This window comes from Ricinus communis, chromosome 4 (assembly GCF_019578655.1).
Source record: "Ricinus communis isolate WT05 ecotype wild-type chromosome 4, ASM1957865v1, whole genome shotgun sequence".
In the NCBI taxonomy this organism is placed as follows: Eukaryota; Viridiplantae; Streptophyta; class Magnoliopsida; order Malpighiales; family Euphorbiaceae; genus Ricinus; species Ricinus communis.
In genome coordinates, this window is record NC_063259.1 from 5,451,016 (window position 1) to 5,475,148 (window position 24,133).

A 24,133-nucleotide genomic window follows, 5' to 3' on the forward strand; every position below is an offset into this window, starting at 1 on the left:
CATATTGGTTTGGACAATGGTGGAATTTTTATGGCAATGTTCCAGAGACCATAATTCCAGAAGTTCTACCTTTGTTTAATCTATTCAAAGCCCACTATAAACCAAATAAAATAGAAAGATGTTTTTCCCCTTTACTTCTATTTTTTTCAAACTTTTTTCTCCCCTAAGTATGTGTATGGTATTTCCATTTCAATCAAGCAGCAGATGGAGAGATCATCCTTGCCCGAAGATTCAAAGTCAAATGGTGGGATAAATTCAACCACCAAGAAAAATTATCTTTGAAGATGGTACAAAGTTTTCTTTCAAAGAATAGCTTCTTGCCACCTCCAAAAGAACATACCACTTTCCTGGCACAGAAGTCCTTCATTATTCCAAAGCTAGCGGCGGCTCAAACAGAAGAAGATTTCTTACAATTGATCAAACAGTTGTCGGAAACCGCCTCTTCTAAAGGAAAATCTAAAGCTTCATCTTCCTCTTCTAGCACCAGCTCAGCAGCAATAGATCTAGATGGTGACTCGAACGAAGATGACTGTTTTGGGATATTCAAGCCCATCAAATAACATCTTTGTAAAGCCCTTGGGTTGAAAACCAGAAATGGCAGCCCAAAATATTTATGTAATGGGCCAAATGCCGAATAATAATTAAAAAAAAGTCATTTAAAAGAAAAGACAAAAGATAAAAGACTGCACCTTTACTTTTTTAAAAGTAAAAGATTCCTCAAGCGTGGCAGACAACTTCTGCAAAAGTCATGGAGCCTCTCACTCCATTATCAAAAGCATCCAAAAGACGTGGAGCCCCTCATTCCACTATGAAGAGCATCCAAAGCATCAATTATGAGACTTGAAGGCTGAAGACTTCTATAAATAGAGGAGTTTTCCAAAGAAGAAAGCAGACTGAAAAATAGCAAGAGACTCTTGTATTCTTCAAGTCATACCATTAGAAATATAGTGAGAAAAGAGAGAGTGTGAGAGTGATAGTGAGAAAACCACCTTCCTCTTGTATTCAATTACTCTTTTAAGTTATATTTCTTTTGTTTAAAGCTTTCATTTTAAAGCTTGTATATTTGTCTATTAATTAAATTTATCATCTTATCTTCCATTCTTACTTAAGATTTAACAAGCATATACTCTGTGCTTGCCTCGTCTGAGGATCCTACACACCAGAAATTTGTTATTCTCATAACAAAATCTAGAAGTAGAAATCAACATGATTTCAAAAGATTTTCAAATCAATAAAAAGCTTTTACATGAAGATTTCTATTCAATTTTTGTAAAACCTCTTTGGCGGATTTACAACCAATCCTTAAAAGAAATTTTTGGTTTAAAAGATCGCTTTGAAATTTTGAAATGCTCAAAACTATCGAAAGAATTTCTTTTTTGATAGTTGAATAATTTTTTTGTGTATCATTCCAGTGTGCAGAAGTAAACTGGACAATACAATCTTTGTTGTTTTGAACTTGCTTAAGAATTCCACCATATCCTAGATTTGATGCATCCGTTTCAACAATTTATGCTTTGAAAAATCTTTAATAGTGATTTCCTCACTATTTACTAAACCTTTAGACCTTGAGGACTCGGAGGTAGAAGAGTTTGAGAAAGAAGAAGATCTACAGAAAAAAGGTTCTAAATTCATCTTAAAATAAATCAAGATAACTTTCTAAACAAACAAGAACCAAGCCACCAGATTTGCTGCCCTTACACCAGACGGGACTTACTACTGTGCATGAATGAACAAGTTTGTTTATCAGTGATATGATACAATTTAAAATGATTCTAAAATCTCTTTTATGCAGAGGATGTTTCTTTCCTGGAACCCAGAGGCTCTGATACCAATATGAGAATAACAAGTTTCTGGTCAGCTAGGTGTAAGCATGGTATTTCAGAAACTTGCTTTTTAATGCTTTGGACAATCTTTGTATGCTCATCAGTCCATGCAGGGGGTTTTTCTTTAATCTATCATGGAGGGGCTTTGCTAGACAGTTCAAATTCAGATAAAAATCCATCACATAATTTAAACTGCCAAGGAATCTTTGCAATTGAGTTTTTTCTAAAATTTTGTCTGGAAAATTTGAAGTGAAGGCTAGAGACCTTTCAATTGGGGTGATAGTTCCCCGGGAGATATAGTGGCCAAGAAATCTAATTTTTGTTTGGAATAAAGACATCTTAGACTTTGAAACTACTAGACCATTTTTCTTAACAACATAGAAAAATGTCTTCAAATGTTTGAAATGTTGCTCTAGAGAATTTGAAAATATCAACACATCATCGATATAGACAATGCAAAACTTTGAATAAGGATTGGAAATATCATTCATGATTTTTTAAAATTCAGAAGGACCATTCGTTAATCCGAAAGGCATTACGTTCCATTCGTACTGGCCAAATGGAACAGTAAAAGTAGTTTTGTACCTGTCTTTAGGATGAATCTGGATTTGCCAAAATCCTGATTTCATATCAAACTTTGAAAAAATAAAAGCAGAATGAAGCTTTTGAAGAAGATTTTTTTTGTTTGGAATTAGGTATCTAATCCACTTTAGAGCTTTATTCAATGGTTTGTAATTAATCACTAACCTAGGTGTTCCTCTTTCTATCTCACTATTTTTGTTGACATAGAAAGCTGCACACGACCAGGGGGATCTGGATTTGGTAATCAAACCATTTTGCTCTAAATCTTTTAATATATATATATATATTGATTGAATCAAAATAATAATAAATATCATATAATACGCAGGTAAACAACTGGTTTATAAGTAAAGCATCTCTATAATGATACTCTATATAAGAATAATCTTTATATAGTTATAAAAAATTTCAATCTCAATTTGAATTAAACTCTATTATAAATAAATTTTAAATTTCTTAAATTTTATTTCAAGAAAATATTTAAGCCAATTACACTAATTTTATAATTACACTTATAGCACATGACACTTTTTGTGGATTTAAGAAAGAAAGCCACCTCTAAAAGCCATTATGAGTATTATAGCACTTTTATTTATTTCTAGTATTATTATTGTCTCTTTAATTTTATTTATATAATATGATAAAATATTAATATATCTTATCTTTGGTTGATATAATTTTACCAATAAATTTTTATTAATTTATAATCTTCTCATGATCATAAATTTTATTTGATAAAATATATGACTAAATAGAAATTTTACTAAATAAATTATTAACAGGTATCTAATATAATATGAAATATCACGTGACATTCTCAATATAGTTAGTAAGTTATTCTCCAAATTAAATAATACTTCATTCTCCAAATTAGATAATAATTGTAAATCTAGATAACACCTATTTTATTTTATGTTATTCTGACACTGAATTATCTAAACAGCTTGAAGTGCATTGAGATGTATCAACTTTCTTTAGATATGATCAGGTTTTATATGGAAATTTTGATCCCGGAGGAACACCAGGAACCCTGCAAAACATCTGAAGCTCCAAATTCACATTTATATTACTAATTGTTTACAATGCTATAGCATTAGTGATTATCTGATAAGCATATACTTCAAAAAGTAATACAGAATACAGAGTAAATCAGACGCTAACCCCTTAATACGCCATGTCACAGAAAATGATGCCGGCACTAAAAACTAGCAGTCTGTAACTTAAGGAGATCCTAATTTCTAACCAACCAAGAATGAAAATAGACTATCTTCGGTCATGGGTTCGCTTTGATCCTGACAGATGCCTTCCAGAATCAGTAGTAGAGCTTCTACCCCTTGGATCTGTATGCTTATCCTCCTTTTCATCAAGTGTGGTCTTCTGCTTCCGCAACATGTCCTCTGCATGGCGCCGCCACAAAACTTCTCGCTCCTTTCTAGGCATCTTGTTATACCTGGGATCTAGCTTTAAAACACGTTTAGCTGTTGTCCAGGAATCAAGTACCGTTTTCCCATCTTCTGTCTTTTGGGAAGCTGCTTCAGCATTGATAACTTCAGCTAGCAGAGCCTTGAATTCATTTGTGCATCGCTGGAAAAGAAAACACAAAATTAACAAATAAAATTAAACTTGCAAAATCTTCAATACAAGTTACGCCCTCTGTGCCCCGTAAGTAATCATATCTGAATCCACTAACATAAGCTATGCCCACTAAAAGACCCTTCAATATATCAGCAGGCATATTTGTCCTGAAATTACCTCATGCAACATTTTTACATGCTCCCGGAAAAGCTTCTCAGTATCAGATGGATCTAAATTGGGGTTAGTTCCACGCCCTTGTGGATCCTTCTCCAATCTGGTCTTTGATTCCGTCCAAGATGCCTAGCACAAGAAAAATAGCAGGTCAACAATTCAAATATGCATGCCAAACTCCTGGGAACATAAAATCATTTAGCAAGTGTGTGGCGTGCATCCTGTCCAGTCAAATGGTAGGGGGAAAAGATGCTTTAACACGTCTGCTTCCTTGCATTAATAATGTGGCAAATAACAACTCTAGTATATTTCAAATTCATTTCCACCTGGGTTTGACAGGTAAATTAAAAGGGTGATTCCGTTAATATCTCAGAATCTAATCCAGAAGCATTATTCAGTAGTCAAGTTAGCCAATAGCTGCATCATTCAGCTATTAGGCATGACAGCTTGTCATTTGCTAGTTGCTAGAGTGGCAAGAAGCCACCTGGCTATTTGGAATGCTCTAGCACTCGATCTTGTAGAATTCTGTACAACCAGATTACTGTTGTCTCCTAGGTTATACCTGGCGACAAAACTCGAACCGATTTCTCTCAGACAATGCACCTCCATTTCCTGATAAGAGTCACTAGGAGGGTGCCTCCATTGTGATTCTTGAGTTTATACTTCTAATTCAAATGCTTACTGATGATTATAGGATGGCTAGACAAGAGATCCAATTTTGAAACCCATGGTTAAAGCCATTAAATTCTAATTCCTATACTAAGAATGGCAAAGAGAAGTTAGGTTCTATAAAACTTTTTGACAAATGAAATTATTCAAAAGTTGAGTTCTGTATGAGAATTCTTTGGTGTTATGCAAGTACATCAGCAAAATAAAGATACCCAATTAATCAATAACCTCTTTGAGATAACAATTTTTGGTGGGTCCCAAGTTGTGGCCAACATACTAAAATACTAGGTCACTAAATTTATAAGATAATACATTATAGAAAAACAAAGGCCCACCTAACATGTAAGATTATTTTTTTTCCTCTTGATATATTAGTAAATTGTTAATTTACTGATTAATTAATATCTTGCTTATTCAATCATTTTTTTTGGTTCCAAGATTATTAATTCATAAGATTGTACTGTATTTCCTTTGAATTCTCCCCCTCAACTCCTACAGAATTGGAATGGAATGAGAAAGAAAATGAAAATGAATGTCCAGATGCAAAGGATTCCACTTCAAATTCATTTTGTATGTTACTTGAAAAAATTCGACGATGTTGTTAATATTGTGCACCCAAGTAGATGTTATTTCCATTATAATTCAGACCATTCAAATTTAAGAACTGCCCAAAGACAATTTGCACTTATTGTGCATCAAAGATGAAAAAAGAATCCCTACCAAGAATTTTCTTCCCATATCAATATGCCCGTACTATTGCTAAGCTGCAGCATATCAGATAATGTTACAGCCCTGTATAATAGTAAGGCCACAAAGTCCTCAAATCATCCCCAAAATTCAACCTTTCAATGACCCGAGAAATCCCTGATTTCTAAATTTTCTTCCCACTAAATAAACCTCGAAGGTTTTGACAATCTGAAATCTGTCCCATTTTTAGATTGCTTCAAATAAATTTAAGCAACATGGTCCGGTGAGACTATCCACGTTTTTTGCTTAAGCATCAAGAAACTAACTCAGCCTACAATATAAATTCCATTCCTAGCCTAAATCCTCCAATTTACCAAACCTATCCATCACAACATCATTATATGTATCATTCTGACATTTTAAGATAACCAGCCATGTCCAATCTAGCAAAATGATTCAACTCCCGAGTTCAAAAGGCATTAATTAGTATACAGTATATCAGACTACAACATTCAAAATAACAAGTTCAAAAGCTTTTAGCAACGATTACACAATGATAAACATAAATCTTACAGTCTTAGTTTTGAGTTTTAATAAATTCCTGAAAATTTTAATTTTTTTAATTCAGCTCATACTATTTTTTCGTAGGAATAACTGCCACAAAAGACAATAATATCCTTGTGATCCATCCAAATAGATATCCACATTAGTTCATCAAATATATAATAGATATCTAATTTTCCCAAGTAAAAATTCCGATCAGTGGTTTTGGTTCCAAGACCAAACTTAAACTGTAAATCTAGGAAATTGGCTTCCAACAGAAAGTTTCCATATTTTATGTTGTTAATTATTATTGCTTAGAAAAGGCATTTTAGAAATCAGCATTTTAATAAATTGTCTAAAGGATAAACAAAGTGGAAATTCAGTACATAAATCATTCAGCAGATATAATTAGTCATTCTAATAAAAATGCAACATGGAACACCACTTTGTTTAACATAATAAAACTGACGAGCATACCATTTAAGGAAATATATAGAAAAAGAGGTAATTAAAAATAGATAAATAACTAAACTAGCAAAACAAAAGAGTGTTAACTGCTTTTTTTTTTTTGGCTTCTTACTAAGAGTAAACTGGTCAATCATATTTGCTCTCGACTCAAGACATTAAACTTACCACTCCTAGGTAAGTAACTTCTTAGAGTCGCGAATTTGGGTAGTTGACCTCCTGAGAACTTTCGATCATGCAAACCGAGCAACACCAAAATTTTTATTCCCAGGAAGTCCTACTTTCTGAGCCTATTTACCCTATATAAGTTAAGACCTATAAACATAAGAAATTAATTTCAGAACTCATTTTTAATCACATAAAACATTGAAATGATGGATTGACATTGATTACAAGAATTTGCGTACAATTGACAAATGGTTATATGGATACTCCCACCACCCCTCATATACAATTATTTATCATAAAAGATAGTAAATATTGGCTTGGCAGCTCATATACTTTAGATGAAGTTCATATCTTTTAAGACAGACATTTACACTAGCAGTACGAGACAATTGATAAAGGTTCTTTTCCTAAGTTTAGCCTAATTCTTAATACAGACTTTTCCAATTTCATAAAAATGGTGGCCTTGTTTGCTCAGCTCTCTAACCAACAAACTAAATAGGGAAAAGTACAAAAATAAACCTTGTGGTTAGGTGCTTTTACACTTAGAGAATTCTGGTTTTTCTCGCGACAAAGAAGTACCCTGTGATTTAGTTTCTTAAATTTATTACTACCTTACAAATTAATATCTTTAGATTCCATGATTTAATATTAGTATAATATTAATTTTTAATAATAAAATTATTTTATAAGTGATTTACCATCAAATCAAATATCGGGATACTCATACTTTTATTTTAAAAATTATTTCATTTTATCCCTAATAAAATTAAAATGTATATATTAATTTCATTTAACATAAATTCAATGTTATTAGTTGTATGCTAAATCACTTAATAAGTGATTTTGTTATTGAAAATGAGTATTATACTAATATCGAATTATAGGAATCCAAAGATATTAGTTTGTAAGGTAGTAAAAATATAAAAAAACTAAATTACAGGTAAATTCTTTGTCACGACAAAACCATAATCCCTAAGTGCAAAAGCGTCAAACCACAGGGCACTTTTTTGTACTTTTCCCAATGAAATAACTAGTCAAGTTTCACTTACAGCATAGTAATATTTACCAACAGATTGCAAGCCAGATCAATTTTCATAAAGGAATCATTACATGCATAAAATGACATTTAAGACCGCCATAGTTGATAAAGTTAAACGATCTATCAGAACCTTTGATAGGAGAACATGCATAATAAGATACTTATTGAAACACCAGAGTTGTTAAAGGTGAAAGGCATGCCAAGGCAATAAGGGCTCTTGGTGCATAGCAATAAGGGCTCTTAGTGCATGAGGCGCAAGGCAAGGTGCGCGCCTGACAAAAGTGAGGCGCAAAAGATAAAATAAAATAAGACTAAGACTTATAACACAACCCACGCATAAAATAAGAAAAAAATAACACAACCAAAGAAAAGAAATAAAAAGATCATGACAATCATGTCCAAGAGACATTTAACAAATAACAAAAAAGCATGTTCAAAAGATATGATAAAAGTAAAACAGTCTTATAAATAACTAGAAGTCCTAGGATAGTAGAAATCCTAAAGCATCTTCCATTACTAATTTATTATAAGTCTATAATTATGGTCTTGGTCCTACTCCTACCCTTCTAGGAAATTCTTCTCTTCTTTTTCTTGATCAATGTCTTTTTGCCCTAATTTTCTTTCTTACAATTTTTAAAATTTTTTTTGGAGATAATTCGGTGTGAGTAAACCTACATATTCTATATTAACTCTATGATGAAGGGCTGAAATCATTGTATGTCTTGAAAGAAAAAAAAAATTAAAAGTCAAAATATTACAAAGGCGCGCCTCACATTAGGTTTGAGGCGCACAAAGGCGAGCGCCTTGGTGAAGTCGCCTGCCTTTCTTGGCTTGAGGCACTAAGGCTAGCGCCTTGTGCGCCTCTCACCTCAAGCGCGCCTTTGACAACTATGTGAAACACAGGAAGCATTCTTTAGATTTTTCAGTCAAACACCACCCAGTTACTGATTTCTTAGTTGCCTAAAATACCTGGGGGTCCTTGATTGTCTCCACAAGCAATGCTTGAAACGATGCAACAGCCTCCTTCCTCCGAACTTTCTCTCGCACCCTCTCCATTTCTTGTTCTTCTCTCTCCTTCCGCTTGCGCAACTCTCTCTCCCTCTCCTTTAACTTCTCCTGGAAAATCAAAAGGGAACTTAAAACTAATACCCTTATCCGCACATTGGCATAAACAGTATATGCTGAAAGATATTTGACTCATTAATATGGCTATACCTGCTCCTCCCTTTTCACTTTAGCCTTCCATTCTGCTTCCTCTTCTGCAGCTTTTAGTTCAGACAAGTACTCATTGAATAATACTTCCCTCTCTTCATGCTTTACAGATTTGTACCTAGGATCATTCCTTAGGCTTTCTTTCACCTGTAAAGAGGACAAAGTAACATGCATTAATGTTATTCAAGAAAAGTTAAGAACCTGAAGAGTCTCATACTTGTCTTCTCAGATCATCACTACTTTTGGTACTTTAATTCTACATATACTACTACTAGCCTTTTAGTGCATCTAGCTAACATAATGCGTATGCTATGAAGACCAAGTACCAGCTATTTCTGTAAATACATGCACACATAGCATTCCTATAAGAAAATGAACTGAAAATGCTGAAAAACATAGTCTGCATTGTATTAAGACTCCAAAGATGAGTTGCATTTACTTTCGCCAATACTCATTAGTAGCATTTGGCAGTGACCACAATACTGCTCATAAAACCACTAGGCACACTTGAGCATCAAAGACCTCAGGCACATGCACCTATGCAAATTAGGCTTACCTATTTGAAATAAAATGCATGACAATTTGCATGACAAAACCTCATAATACATGCTAAGGGAAAATCCTAAAGAAAGTATAATTTAAATGTCTTTGGCCTGTGACAGAATATACAAGAATATAGGTGCAAATCCTACATCGGCTATTTAAATTTAACTCCACTCAACTAAGGGCGCATCTGGATAGGGATTAAAAGAATAGTTTTTAATAGAGTTAACAATTATATGATTAATAGTGAAGGGTTTAGTAATTAAAAGTGCTAATTAAGGTTGTTAATCTTGTCTGGTAGTATAAAAAATACTAGTGGTTAAGAATAACTGACACAAATAGTTTAAAAAAATAATAAAACAAAAATTGCAAAAATAAATTAAAAATAGAACAAAATACTCAAAATTTATTTATTTCACTTTTAACTCTTTTTAAACCAAGGATTAGGGGGTTAACCAAAATGGATTACAAGGAGGTTAACCCTTAACCCTTTAGTAGTTAACCCCCTTAACAAGAATACACACTAACTCCTTCATTATTAACTTCCTTTAACCCCCAACCAAATATACACTAAGCCTTAAGCCCACCACTTCAAATGATGTTGAGCTACATTTTCAGAAAGATTAACATAGAAATTATTGGGGACACTTTGAAGTCCTTTCTAGTCGTGTTATAGAGTCCACTTTGCATGGGCTGGTCCAGAATTTATAACATAAGCAAGCTATGTCATTTTTATAATTTCCATAGCTATTTAAGTAATTTATTTGATTACACAAAGTTAATCATTGGTAACTTCTAAGTTTATTATATAAGAAAAAATAAAAATAAACAAGAATGTTCCCTTTAATATTCCTTGTATTGATATGATGTATTACAGTTGTGAACTACACTAATATTTATAATAAAATTCACAACATTGGCGGCCAATTTAGTCCAATTAGGTCGAAAACACTGATATTGACTGACTTGATTATTAAGACCCAAACAAGTTTTTAATTTATTAAATAGTAACATGGGTATAATGTATACCTTGGACCAGCGGGAATTGACAGTTAGATCGCCTTTGTCTTGAAGCATGGACTTGAAACTAGCAGCAGCAGCTGCACGTTCAGCTTGAGCCTTTTCTTGTGCAGCTTTCTTTAAGGGAAGAACTCTACATAGGAAGGAAAATACACATATTGACCAGTGTGGTGTAAGTGACAGACTTGTAAGCAAAAAAGCATCATCATGGTTATAGAAAAGTATTCAAGGGCTAAGGACACACCCAAACGGCATATAACTATCTGATCACTAGCCTGCTACTCTGCTGACAGATGTAGCTTTCAAGGCATTTGAATAGAAAGCAATTTCTCTCTTTGGGAAACAGTTTATGTAAATGCAAATTAGGATTCATTTACAACAAACATGCAAAAAAAGCTATGACCAAGTCAATCGAACAATTGCAGCTGCTAGAAGAGAACATAAATCTAAATGATGTCAAACCACTCACTACATGTATTTCAAGATTCTTCAAGTAAAATTTGGCTTAACCAAACACCACCACTAAAGCAACCACCATCACCATATTTTTTCCAGACACCATCACGTTTTGTCCTTTCTTATTCAGAAGTCTCTTGCATCTTTCTAATGCATAAGACATTCTAATACTAATAGTCATTAATCAACATCCTCCAAAGAAAATCTCATATTTAACAAAACCTAACCCCAACATCATCTAGAGATTCTAGACTAAACAAAAGCATACTCTATATTTAACATGCTCCATATATCAACCAGTATTCATCAAATTAGTCTAACTACAAAATAAAATATTCATCACATCTGCAACCAGGCTGTGTTTATACCTAAATATAGGCTAGTTACATTTACTTCATATTTTGTACTAAATATTGGGGTGTTGTAGGGGAGGGCTATGAAACATATAACCCCTAGGAAACAGGATTTTCGCATCTTGGAAACTCTTTCTTCATTTCTGCAATTTCCTAAAATTGAAAACCTATGTCTCGTTTGGAAAAATATTTTTTCCCATTTAAAAAAGAAAATCTAATGCTATTATTTTTATGTACTTTGATGGTTGAATATTAATATGCACGCTTAATTTATTATTTGCTACTTCTATGATGATATTTACTTGAGCAAACGGTTTTCTCAATTGTTATAAAAATTACGTTAAACAGTACCACAGAAATGAAAACATATTTCTAGCTTGGAAAACAATTTTTCTTCATTAAAAACAATATGCAATACTGTATTATATTTATGTACTTTGATGGATCTTCTAATTCATAATTCGTTCTTCTTAAGATGATATTTAGTCAAGAAAATGATGTTTCTAAATTGTTATATAAAATAATTATTTATAAATAGTACCCCTAAATTTTTTATATTTACACATTTTCCCCACATTCTTGTTTCCGATATTTTTTGAGAAAGTCGTTTCCTTGTATTTGCTTCTATGTTTCTAATTCCATGCTACATACGTGGGCCCATACTTATCCCTCCCACTTTGCATCCCTCCTAACATAGTCCTAGTTTACCGACAGGCCCCACAAAGCACAAAGCACTGCCAGATTATATTCAGGATTTTATGAGTTGGAGCGCACCTAGAAAAGACATCTCATTGCCTCCAATAATCGACACCACTTGATTGCCATGAGTATGACCAAAAAGCAATTAAAAACTCCATAAGAGAGTGAAGGCTGACTTCTTGACACAACTATCATAATATACAACGCTTAAAGTCCTCAGCAAGTGATACCTTTCATGTAATAAATGCTCTCGATCTTTGCGGTCCACAGCCTCAAATCGCGGATCATTGCCCCATTTCCTTCTAAAACTTTGATAATCAGTGTTGTGATCAATTTCCTGAAATCGAAGTCTGGCAGGTAAGCATCTTCATTCCTCAGTTTCAAAGATACTAAAGATCAATAACAGATTAGAACAGAGAAAAAGAAATGGGATTTAAGCTGAAGTTAATCCATGAAACCTCAGATGCTTCTTCTAGTAACTGCCTGAATCCCTCTATTGCAGCCTTCTGAGCTGCTCGTTTTTCCTTGCGTTCCTCCTCTGCACGTGTTTTAACATAATGCTCAAACAAGGACCTCCTAGCAGAATGACTTGGGATAGCCTGCAACAGAAAAATGCTTTTAGACTACTATAAGAAAAAGCACTAGCACATCAACTGCTATTATATAAATCACAAAAGAAAAACATCATTCAGAGAAAAGATTCATAATGATATAACAAAGGATCAAAAGAGATGTCTAGCGAAGTGTCAGCCCATTCCCTCGAATGGGGCTGGTGAAGTTGTCGTATGCATCAAGACAAACAATTTGAGTCCAAAAAGCAAAGAAAATAAACAAAACAGTTTTACTCGGACCTTAATATCTTCAGTAACCACACTCAAAACAGCTACTTGTCAACTCATACCTTCTATGAAAATCAAAAATAAAGAAACAGAAAAGCTAACATCCCGCAAAAGATTATTATTGGTGGAAATGATGCTGCATAATAGAAATTGTTAGGCAACAATTAATATTCACTTTTGTTGGTAGACTTACTGTAAAATGATTGACATGGAACTTTCAGTTGTCATCACCTTAGCTTTATTTTGAAATAATATCTGCATGAGTTTGTTGCAGTTGGGGATCGCTTTTGTATTGGGTCAGAGGTCAGACAATCTTATTGTAGCTTAGATCAATAAGACTCAGAGTTCAATTCAAAATCACCAATCAACTTGCTGTATTATAATGACAACTTCTAAACCATTAAACGGTTCATATATTTTGATCTTGGTCAACTATACTAGAACTCAAATCTTTTAAGAGGCTAACTAGTTAAAGTAAAGATCATGTAAGACTAGATAAACCTAGAAAACTAGGATGTCATGCTCAGTGGGCATCTGTCAGTTAATGGAAAGGCCTCAACTATATGGTACAAAATTGAGATCCTCAGGAGACTCCCCTTTAAAGCAGCACAGATCATCGTCAAAGAATGTAGACATGATAGAGCACCAAGAGCTCTTTAACCTAGACTGCTGAAATACATCCTCAACCTTTAGATTAAACCAAAACTCTATACCTATTTGATAAGTCAAGTGAATAGCATCTCTGCATATTCCTTTCACATCCTATCTGGAGTCCGCTATATACCTAGAGAATCACAAGTGAAGGAACCCTTTGTATGTCCCACTTCTAATGCCAGGCTTCATTCCTATGTAACTAATTTAACCGGAAACACCTTGGAAATGAAATAGAAGGAAGACATTGGAAGCATCTAAAGCCAACGTCTCAAAAATGTATTCTAATTATTTTCCCACCCAAAAACCTCATAAAAGGTACAATTTTGTAAGTATGGCGCTAGCATGTTATAATGACAAAACAAAACACATCCAAACCACAAACAGGTTCACCCCTATACAAGTGAGCAGATATATGAATCCAACCAACCTGTTTAAGGGAGTTCCAGTTGTTGGAAAGTGCCTAATTCCCGAACAAAGTAATTCATAAGTCTTTAGACTCAACAAACCTGAAAACGAGGATCGAACACTATCTTCGGGAGCACCTTCTCCCATTTTGAGAATGGTGCTATTCCACGTTCCTTTAACATATCCTGTACATTCCAGAGACATGATAAACAAAAAGGCTCGTGTTTCTCAAGAAGCAAATTAAGAGGTACTAAGAAAAAACAAAATAACAGAACAAACAACAAATGCCCAATTTTTCTTTTAACAGGTCCTTTAAACTCAATATACCTCCATTTCTTTCTTTTTGCCTCTTTAACAACCAGTCTATTAACCTAGCAGTCTGCTCCCTCCATACCTCCCTCCCCCTTCCATCCCTCCCTCTCTTCCCCTCTCTCGTAGTTATTAGATTATATTTCGGAAGGACAAGGAGTTAATATGAAAGGGAAAAAGGATAAAATACAACAAACTAATTTGTTCCAGCATACAGATTTCCAGCAAAATCTATATAATGTATAATTGGAGTACAACTTTGGAATGGGTTACAGGATTTTTGTTTAATGGGTGTACATGGGTTACAGGATTTTTGTTTAATATCTTTTTCATATGCTCTTTAGTGTTAGTGAGGAAGGATAAGATATTAAAGCAACACCCTCTTTGAGCTCTTAACGAATCCCCTATGGAGGCAGTCTTAGAAAAAGCTGCTTTAGCAGAGATAAGTCTGAGGCATAGGCCTATGCTATCTATTCTACTTGGATGACCTTACTTTAATAAGAAAATAATTCTGAGCTTCATGTTACTCCTCTCAAGAGACATGTCAGATCCAGGGCATCCCAAAATAAATGGGATGACAGTTTTTCACTTCAAAACTGTAAAATTAGAATTTCGATCAAATCACATCGCAATAAACTAGGCCTTCTAATTCTTTTTTTTATTATTATTTTGAAAAGACGAAGAAACAAATTCTATTTTTTCTCCTATTTACTACAGTGAAGAAGAATCAAATTTTGACTATATTTATTCCTTTTTCTACTTCTTCTTCCAAGTGCAGGACAACCCCAAGGGGTTGCGGGCTTTTTTCTACCAATTGTAGCCCTCCCTTCACCACCTCTATAGGGATGGTCTACAGGGTTCATAACTACTTCTCTTACTACAGGACGCTTACCTAGCCAACATTTAAATTCGGCTCTACCCAAATTTTTCTGGTTCAACCCAGTAAAGTTAAGTTTTCAAAATTCAAATTCCATTAATAACGAAAAATGCTTCATGAAGCTACAAGTTACTTCCACATAGGTATGTGTTACTTCTACATAAAAGAACACGATATAAAACAAAACACGCCTACTTTTTTATATGATACTTCTTTTCATAGCAAGTCTAAATTTAAAATTTTTAAAAATCTTAAATTTTATTTTTAATTAATGAAATGTTGCTTTGGATATATTACATCCTATATTTCGTAAGCATTTAAGTTGAAAGAATTAATAGTGTAAAGAGTCATGACAATGAACCTTGTTGAAATAACTAATTAGTGGTCACTTATTTGGGAACCTCACCTCAATTTATTTGATCTTTTATAATGGTTCAGCTTGATTTAATAATTTACAAATCAAATTTTACTGTATAGTTTGAAAGTTTCTTCTAATAATATCAAATCATACTATAAACACTTTAACTGACATTTACTGTTGACTTCTTTGTGATAATAACATTAAAGAAAGTTCCTACTATGAAGTGTGGGTAATCAGCTAGTATAAATAATCAGGATACCTTAAATTGGATAATGCACTCCTCCTTTGTAGGCCCATTATCTTCCTCCTCTGAATCTGAAGATGAGTCTGATGCATTAGCATCCCCATTAGCATCTTTTAGCTTTTCTTTGCTATTCTCACTTGGCAATCCCTTAGATGTAGCTTCCATAGCTCTGGAGCCATTTGATTCTGGTGTTGTTATTCCTAATGATACTGGAGCAGGAGAAGAAGTAACTGGAGTTCCTGAGTCCTGCAACTTCTTTTTAATTAAATCAAGTGCAGATGATGCTCCTAGTGCATTTGAGGCTCTAAGAGCTGTAGCATCACGACCACCTGTATTAATAGCAGGAGCACTCAAGCTAATCTGAACAGATCCTTTCTCATTCAAGACACTAGAGCTCGAAACTGACATTTCTTGTTCTTTTAATTCAGCTTCCTGCTTCTTTTTCAGTTCCGTCACCTCAGATGGGATCTGCCAGCTGCTCAACTGATTAACATTAAGAAAGAAACAGGCAATGAGTACAGGGTGATGTATAAGTGGAAACAGTGACATATAGAATGCTAAAATTTTTTATATATATGCTAACTTTACGTAGATCTCTATTATTAATAATATTTGAAAGAAAGAAGCACATTCAGATTGATACTCTCTCATAAATTATGGCCATTAAGATAACAGAAAAAACCAACATCATAAACTGAGCTAAAAGTATTAAGAGAAGTGCAAAACTTCTAAAAACACCTACATAGTCTTTAAAAAGAATATATGACAACAATCAAGTCTCAGACAAAGGTAAGCGAAAAACAAATTAGTAAGCACTTCATGCAGTTAGTTGCAGTCAAGAGATATAAAAATGAAAAAGTAATATCTTAGTTCAAAAACTAAAAGAAAGAGTAACATCAATACTAATGCTGGGAATATTATCATCAAATGCTTGCCATACAATTTCGACATGAGACTTAGCAAATATAATAACTGAATGAAACAATTTTATGGGATGAATAGACCCATCACATTCATTATCATACCTTGGTTTTGTTGTTGTAGTAATAGTTTTTGCCATCATTTGTAGTGATCAAAGCCCAGTCCGTACCAGCCAAATTCTCCCTAAGAAACAAAAGACAATAAAAATTAAAAAAACCACATAGTAACAATATAAGAATCCAGTCGCATCACTTGAACTTAAAAAGCCTACGTAACAACTCTTTAACAGCCAAAAATATAAGAAACAGTTGACCAACAAAAAATGCAATGTTAAAGCCAACATATAGTAAAACAGCATTAACAAACAAGATGCTTGTACAGAAAAATTAAAAACCTAAAAGAAAATATAAATTGGACTAAAAACGATATATATATAAGCAATTTAGGTCCTGCATTGAAAAAAAAATTAAACATGTTTTCAGACGTTTTGTTAACAATTCTAGGGATAGAAAAAAATTAAGAGCCAAAAACCCTTGAAGCTTAGACAATAACTAAATTCAGCCAAATCTCCAAAATAAAGTTAGGCAAACATCTTTTAAGATACATTCATCAAGCAGTATGAAAACTTAGGGGAAAAATAACTTACAGAAGGGCTGAAAGACAGATTCATTAACTTATTTATACTATTAGGTATTGGACAAATGTTAGGGATAGGTAAGAATTAAGAACCAAATCCCCACATCCCCAGATATAGTTAGGGAACAAAAGGGTACCAACACATTTATATCAAATTCTCTAAATATGTTTTGAGAGTAAGTTTACAAACACTTCCATAGGAATCGTAATCTGCCAAGATTATTTACCAGTCAAGTAACTCAGTAAACAAACACCATCACCATAGCATGAAAGAGAGATTTAAGATGTTCTTATAGACACGGATTTACACAATTCAACTCAACTGAATCTTAAAACTAGTAAAATCTGGGTAAAAGCATATAGATCCGTTTCTTCCAGTGACCTACTTCTGGGAGTACTTCAGAAACATCTATAGATACTAAATTCTTTTTTACTACTTCTTCCTACATTACCCTGATTTAGGTTTTGCCTTTCTTTTTGTTTGCTGCAACTTCAATATGATGAGCATTCAAAACCAGTACAATTGCTTTTTACAATAGCATGCTCAAGCCATCCAATCTCCCCTGTCTAAGCTTTTTCCAAATGAGTGCTACTTCCACCTTATGAATCGATTCAAATCCATCATAACATCCTCACCCCTCTACTGCTAGTCTCGTCTGCATGTATCTTAACCACATTATTCCGCATGTATAAGACTTCTAGCTGATCAAATCACAATTTTACAAACCTTCTGCTTAAGGCTAGCTGGCATTCTTCAATCACATAATAAATCCATTTTTTCATTGAAATTTACTATTTTAATGCAGCACTCTTCACAACTTTAAATGTTCATAAGGGTCGTTTGGCATTGAGGTTGGAGTTTTTATTTTATTTTTTGAATTTTGAAGATTACTTATGAAAAAAGAAAGTAAAATTGATGCTTTTAGGAGGCAGGTTTAAGAAAAGCATTTTATAAAAAAGTAAAACGTCGATATTATTAAATAAAAAAATTCAACGCCCAACAGCAATCTCAAACACACCCATTATCTATTAACAAGAAGTGTGCAAAGGAGCTCAACAAACATACACACACAATATGGAAGTCAGAACTCCTTTAAAGTCTCTAATAATCATCAGTCTATCAAAAAAAAAAAAGAACAATATACTCACTAATCAAGAAAATTTTACATTAGAAACAAAATGTTGGACCATTGGTGGTGTGATCTTGAACAGCATAAAATAAGAGAACAGAAACATAGACATTATAATATAAACAGATGTCTTATTCCTAGACAACAAAATTAGGAAGAATATATCAAAATACCTCAGGAGTAAGAAACTTACATGGAAACTGGAGTTGGCTGCATAGGAACCTTCTCAGGCTGCATCCATATCAAAACAAAAATAGCATAAATCATTGCATCCATATCAAAACAAAAATAGCATAAATCATTGCATCCATATCAAAATAAAAATAGCATAAATCAATAGTACCACCAACACCAACAAGATGGCAAAAACAACCATTCATGATAACCAAAAGGGAAATTATAGCCATACCACACACAAATAATGATTCCAGACTTTAATATAGGGAATCCAATGAGAGGACAAGTGACAAGATAGTTAGGACAATCTTAATAAAGGAACAGGACGATCTATATGAAGAAGAACAAGAGCCAAAGAGAATAAAATATAATTTCACACTTTCACTATAAAGAAAGCAAGGAAAGAATAGTTAACAAGATAGTTAGGATATAGCAAAAAGGATAAGGATAGTTAGTATATAATATATATCAAAAAAGAAAAGGAAGATGATGAAGAGAACAAGAGAGAGAGAGAGAGAGAGAGAGATCAGGAGATCAAGCATCATTTAGAATGCACAAGTTCAATAACAGTTAAGAAAAAAAAGTATGTCATCCAAGAATCCATGACAAGAAGCTAATCAGCCAAATAAAAGAACTAAAAAGAATTGAGTTTCACTTGAAAAGCTTTAATGATGTGTTGTAACTTGTAATGAGGACACTACCAACTAGCTAATCTAAGAATTCCATAAATCTACAGTTTTTTGTTTTAAAATACAGAGGATATGGTTTAAATCCCATATTACAGGCGCTAGTGTGCTAAAAGAATTTGATCGTATTGCCAATTTACATGTTATTCCCAAAATTCTCCTTCAAAAAATTTTAAAATGATAAAACAAAAATCTAACAGTCAAGAAGAAACAATGTGCAACTAAATTTTCCGTACCTCGCTCTTAAAGCCAGGCGGTTTCTCATAAGTAGATACTCCTGTTACAGCATTATAATAGTAAACTACTCCTGCATCAGTCTTGTGGGCAGTCCAGGCATCTAATGAATCACTTGTGGCAGCATTATTCTTGGTGCCAAAGTCATGGATTTGGCTCCTGTTATCTGCAAACGCCCATGACAATTTTAGTGACAAATTCTCATTCAAAGTAATTACATAGAGGAATAAACAACTCTTACATTGTATCAGTAACCTAGCATGAAACCCTGAGCGTACCAATTCCAGGAGGAGGTATTTCTTTCTGCATCCCTGGAGTGCCCATTAACTGATGCCCCGAAGCAGCAGAAGACGGGGGATTTGCACCTGGAATTCCAACAGGAGGAGCACCAGAAGGTTGAAAATCAGGTGATGAGATAGAAGGACGAGAAATGCCATGTGCTGGCAAAGGATATGATCCAGGAAACACAGCCGGAGGATAGGGCAAAAATGGTGTCCTAGGCATGCCACCCATCTGCGGAGGGTGAAACCAGAGCCCCTGGGCAGAAGCAGCCATAGCAGGTAAAGATGGATAAGTATGGTAACTTTGCTGCTGAACTACAGGATTTGAAGCATGAGTAACAGTCGGCATGACAGGCCTCTGAACTGAAGAAGTAGCAGAATCAACAGTTACAGGTGGAAGGATCATTGGACCACATGACACTGATCCAGCAGGTCCAGGTGTTCCAGCCAACCCAGGGGGCACAAGAAAAGAAGGTGATGACAATGAAGTGGTCTTTGTAGAGGTCGAAGAAGAATGAGATACAATCGGAGCAGATGACAGAGCAGTAGCTTGTGGAACTGAAGCTGATGCATCCTGCATGTATTACATCAAAAATCTAAAACTACACACAATCATCATCTACGTTTCTACAATATATAATATTCAACTTCCATAGGAATTAGTAACCATTCAACTGCCTCATAAGCAACGTCTAGCCATCACAAGATTGAATTTCAAAAATAACAGCTCCACAATGCGAAATCCCTAGACTACAACACAGAATCCCTTCCTTAATCTATAACCTCAGCGTTTAAATTCATGCACTTGTATTTCAAATTTTCGTTACCCTAATTGTAAAATTATAAAAAGAAAAGAAAACAAATAAGCATTCGCATCAAAGGACATTTTGTTCATTAAACCTAATCGACTGAGCAAGTATTACATACTGAGGTGGAATGGAACTGCTGATTGGCCGAAAAATGAAGAGCAGATTGTGAAATATTGTACGAAAAAGAGGGAGGAGTGAAGCCAGGAACAGGAACTGGTGGATTTGAGTTAGGAGGAGCCTGCATTACACATTAAAAAGATAACAATCATAACTTAAAAAATTAAAAGAAAACATTAAACATTGATAAAATTTTAAAAAAAAAAAAAAGACATATATGAAGATGTTGTTAGCACATATAGTGGTACTCACAAAACCCTGACGCTGAGAAGACATGTTAGCATTTGCAACTGCTGCTGCTGCTTCTGTTGTTGACAACGACGACGACGATTTAGGCGATGACGCTGCCATTTGTTTTATTAATTTATTTATTTAGTTATTTAATATACAGCGAAACATATAGTTTGAGAGCGAATCGGGAATCGAAGGATACGTAAAAGAGTGCGATTCCTTTGTTAGGGACGACAATCTAACTCAGAGGTTTGCAGAATAACGAAGAACGGCTACAAGGCAAGAGGGAAGGAGGAAGGAGGAAGGAGGAGGACGGCCAAGGCCTAACCTTAAACAATTTTCTTTTTTTTATTTTAACCCTAGTTTAAAGGCCTTAACTGATTTATGGGCTTTTCTTTTTGTATGATGTTGTTTTTCTTCCTGTTTAGAAAGTTTGATTTTATGACATTATTTTTAGGAATATGCACTTAAAATTATATTCACTAGCAAAAAGGCATCTGATTTATTTTATGATAAAAATTTATTTTATAATTTATTTCGTTAATAAATTAGTATTAAATATATTAATATTAATTATAAACTGTGATGTGATTTTATAATCTTTTGCATACAATTTTTATTTTAATATTTTTCATATTTTATGTTTTATATTATTTATATTTTATATATTTTAATTAATAAGTAAAATTAGTATTTGTAATTTAATGTTAATATAGTAAGAACTATCAATAATAAATTTATAGCATTATTATATAGTTATATGCCTTCAAGTTTATCAATATACTTGTAATTTATTTAAAAATTATTTTTTAATTTAACAATGAATTATAAAAATATGTGTTGCTATCATTTGTTTCAAGTTAAGCAATTAATTATCTGTTAAATTATTTAAAAGTAATTATTGTATTAAAATGGAATTTAATTTAAAAAATACTTTATAAATTATTTATCATATTAATTTGATTTAGCACTAAAGGATTAAAAAAGCAACACATAAGATATAAAAGTGTAATAAAAAATACCATAATGTGTAGAATTGTAAAAATATAAAATTACATTAGAGCCAATAAATAGTGTTAGCATATTTGATAGTAATTTATTAATAAAGTATACTACAGGGTAGTTTTTTGTCATAAAATAAATTATATGTACGTTGTAAGCGGCAGTCTCGGGCGCGCACCCAAATATCTCTAGCAACTACGGCACTGCAAGACTTTTCAATCTAATTGGGAACATGTTAACTAATCACAAATACTGGTGAAAAAATAAAAGTCGTCAATCGGGTAATTCTCTGAGACATTTATACTAATTGAATAGCGTACTAAATTTTATAAGAAAGCTTCTTCATCTCTAGAGATGAATTCAGAAGTCAACTTCCTTATTTATGTATCTTAGTTCTTAATTTTATTTTCTAATGGACTATTTTCTATAAATGTGATTGGTTATACTTTAAAAACATTCATTTACAACATATAAGGTCCTCTGAAATGTAGCCCATTTTTATTAACCTACTCAACAATTTAATTATGTACAATGCTCATTTAGTCTAGTTCAATTATAAATTATGCATTTAATTCTAGCCTTTAAGTTTAAATAGACTACCTTTTATGGTGATTCCCGGTCGAGTTATTCTAAATTTAATATTGGTCCAATTAATTTAATTAAAACATGATAAAACCTACTAAGTCCATTTCACCATCCTTTAACCTAATGGACTACATTTTTCATGTTAAGGTCCAATTTTAACATAAAGTCTATGTGTCCAGTTTTTATGAGACAATCATATAGCAAGTATTTGACATCCATCAAACATAGAACAAAAATAAAGTATAGAAAATTAAATGTAACTAAACTCTCCTACAACTAATAAATTGAAAGAAAAACACCTTAAAACTAAACTATATAGTACAAAATATAAAAATCCGAATCAGGAAAAATATGGCTGAAGAACGGATCGACTCTAGGGCCTGATTTCACTAGTTCTACGATTATCCTTGAAGTTCTCACATCCAAAGCCATTTTACATGCATAAAAGGTTAAAAATGATTAAATACAAAATAATAAAATAAAAGCAGAGAAAACAAATTAAATAGACTAAAACACATAGAAAATAACATAAACACAAAAAAGAATAAACTAACAGAAGGCTAGAACATCTTGCATGATAAATTCTAGATTTTGACATACAACCCTAGAATTCTCATATAATCACATAATCTTTCAAATTTTAGGATAGATCATATCATCAAATTCAAAATCTAAGAAAATTATAAACATATTAATTCAAGAGAAACCCTAATCTAGCCATAGAAATCGAAGCAAACTATTTAAAGATTAACCAAGACATATTTCTAGAATCATAAAAAAAAACTAGTAAGGGAAAGAATGGTTGATGATGGTGGATGTGAGAGAATCCTCAAGTTGTCGCCATAGATTGTTGATCTACAAGTCTCTAGAGATGATGAGGCAGTTGAATTGAAGATCAGATGAGACTCCAGCGTTGTCTAGAAATTGGAAAAGCTTTTGCCGTTCAATGAAACTTTTTTCTAATATGAGTTCTTTCTTAGTACCTATGACTGAAGTTACCAAAAAGACTCTATGCCTTTCATAACGTAAGGTTTTCTTAGTGTTTTTGCCTTGCTAATAACTAATATTTTCTAAAAGTTAATGAGAATTCATAACCCTAGAATTAGGTTATAACGATGTTTCTATAGAGCTAAGGTTTTTAGAAAACTCTAAAGGAATAGATAGACTCGTATTGATTTTTAAGTTTAAAAGAAAAGGATTTTCTTTATCAGTTATTAATATCTAATAAATCAAATAAATATCAATAAAATCTATCAATTATCATTAAACACTTCTAGGATCTTCTTTTTATTAATTTTTGACGTTTTAAAGTTAAAATATGCTCAAAACGACATTGGATTTTAAATATTAGCCAATTGGCACTATGTGAAGTCGAGTCGATTGGGCTCTATGCGAAGCCGATTGGCTCTAAAGAGCAAAAGGTTTGAAAACATTTGCATTTTGGTCCCTAAACTTATGAAAATTGTTGTTTCACCCCTAAAAGCTAATTTTTTCTGACAGTTGAGTCCAAATTAATTCTAGAAAGGTAATTTTGAGCCCAATTATTCCAAACCTTTCTTGGATTTTCCCTTTCTCAATCTCTCGAGACTTGAGAAAGGTAATAACTTTCATCATAAGGTTTTCTGTAATT

At 33.1% G+C, this 24,133-nt stretch overlaps 1 protein-coding gene across 2 annotated transcripts; it reads right to left on the bottom strand.

Annotated features, from left to right (window-relative positions):
- Positions 1 to 3,447: 3,447 nt before the first annotated feature.
- LOC8286540 (pre-mRNA-processing protein 40C) lies at positions 3,448 to 21,378 on the bottom strand. Of its 2 annotated transcripts, XM_002515749.4 has the most exons (15): positions 20,938 to 21,376; positions 20,687 to 20,806; positions 19,757 to 20,333; positions 19,481 to 19,644; positions 18,575 to 18,612; positions 16,720 to 16,798; positions 15,710 to 16,177; positions 14,005 to 14,088; positions 12,464 to 12,604; positions 12,236 to 12,342; positions 10,507 to 10,630; positions 8,938 to 9,081; positions 8,692 to 8,838; positions 4,158 to 4,280; positions 3,448 to 3,989 (listed from the first exon to the last, which is right to left on the bottom strand). In XM_002515749.4, the coding sequence occupies exons 1-15, from the start codon at positions 21,034 to 21,036 to the stop codon at positions 3,669 to 3,671; spliced, it is 2,736 nt and encodes a 911-aa protein (XP_002515795.2). In that variant the 5' UTR covers positions 21,037 to 21,376; the 3' UTR covers positions 3,448 to 3,668. The 2 variants fall into 2 exon arrangements, with proteins under 2 accessions (XP_002515795.2, XP_015572733.2); XM_015717247.3 differs by lacking the exon at positions 14,005 to 14,088 and having other exon boundaries at positions 20,938 to 21,378.
- Positions 21,379 to 24,133: the final 2,755 nt, after the last annotated feature.

Bases quoted from the DNA above. Each gene is read 5' to 3' on its own strand.
- LOC8286540 (XM_002515749.4), bottom strand. From the start codon at position 21,036: ATGGCAGCGTCATCGCCTAAATCGTCGTCGTCGTTGTCAACAACAGAA. The intron at 18,613-19,480 runs GTACGGAAAATT...ATATGGATGCAG, and splicing joins CGCCTGGCTTTAAGAGCGAG to CCTGAGAAGGTTCCTATGCA. The intron at 12,605-14,004 runs GTTTGTTGAGTC...TTTCTGTTGCAG, and splicing joins TGTTCGATCCTCGTTTTCAG to GCTATCCCAAGTCATTCTGC.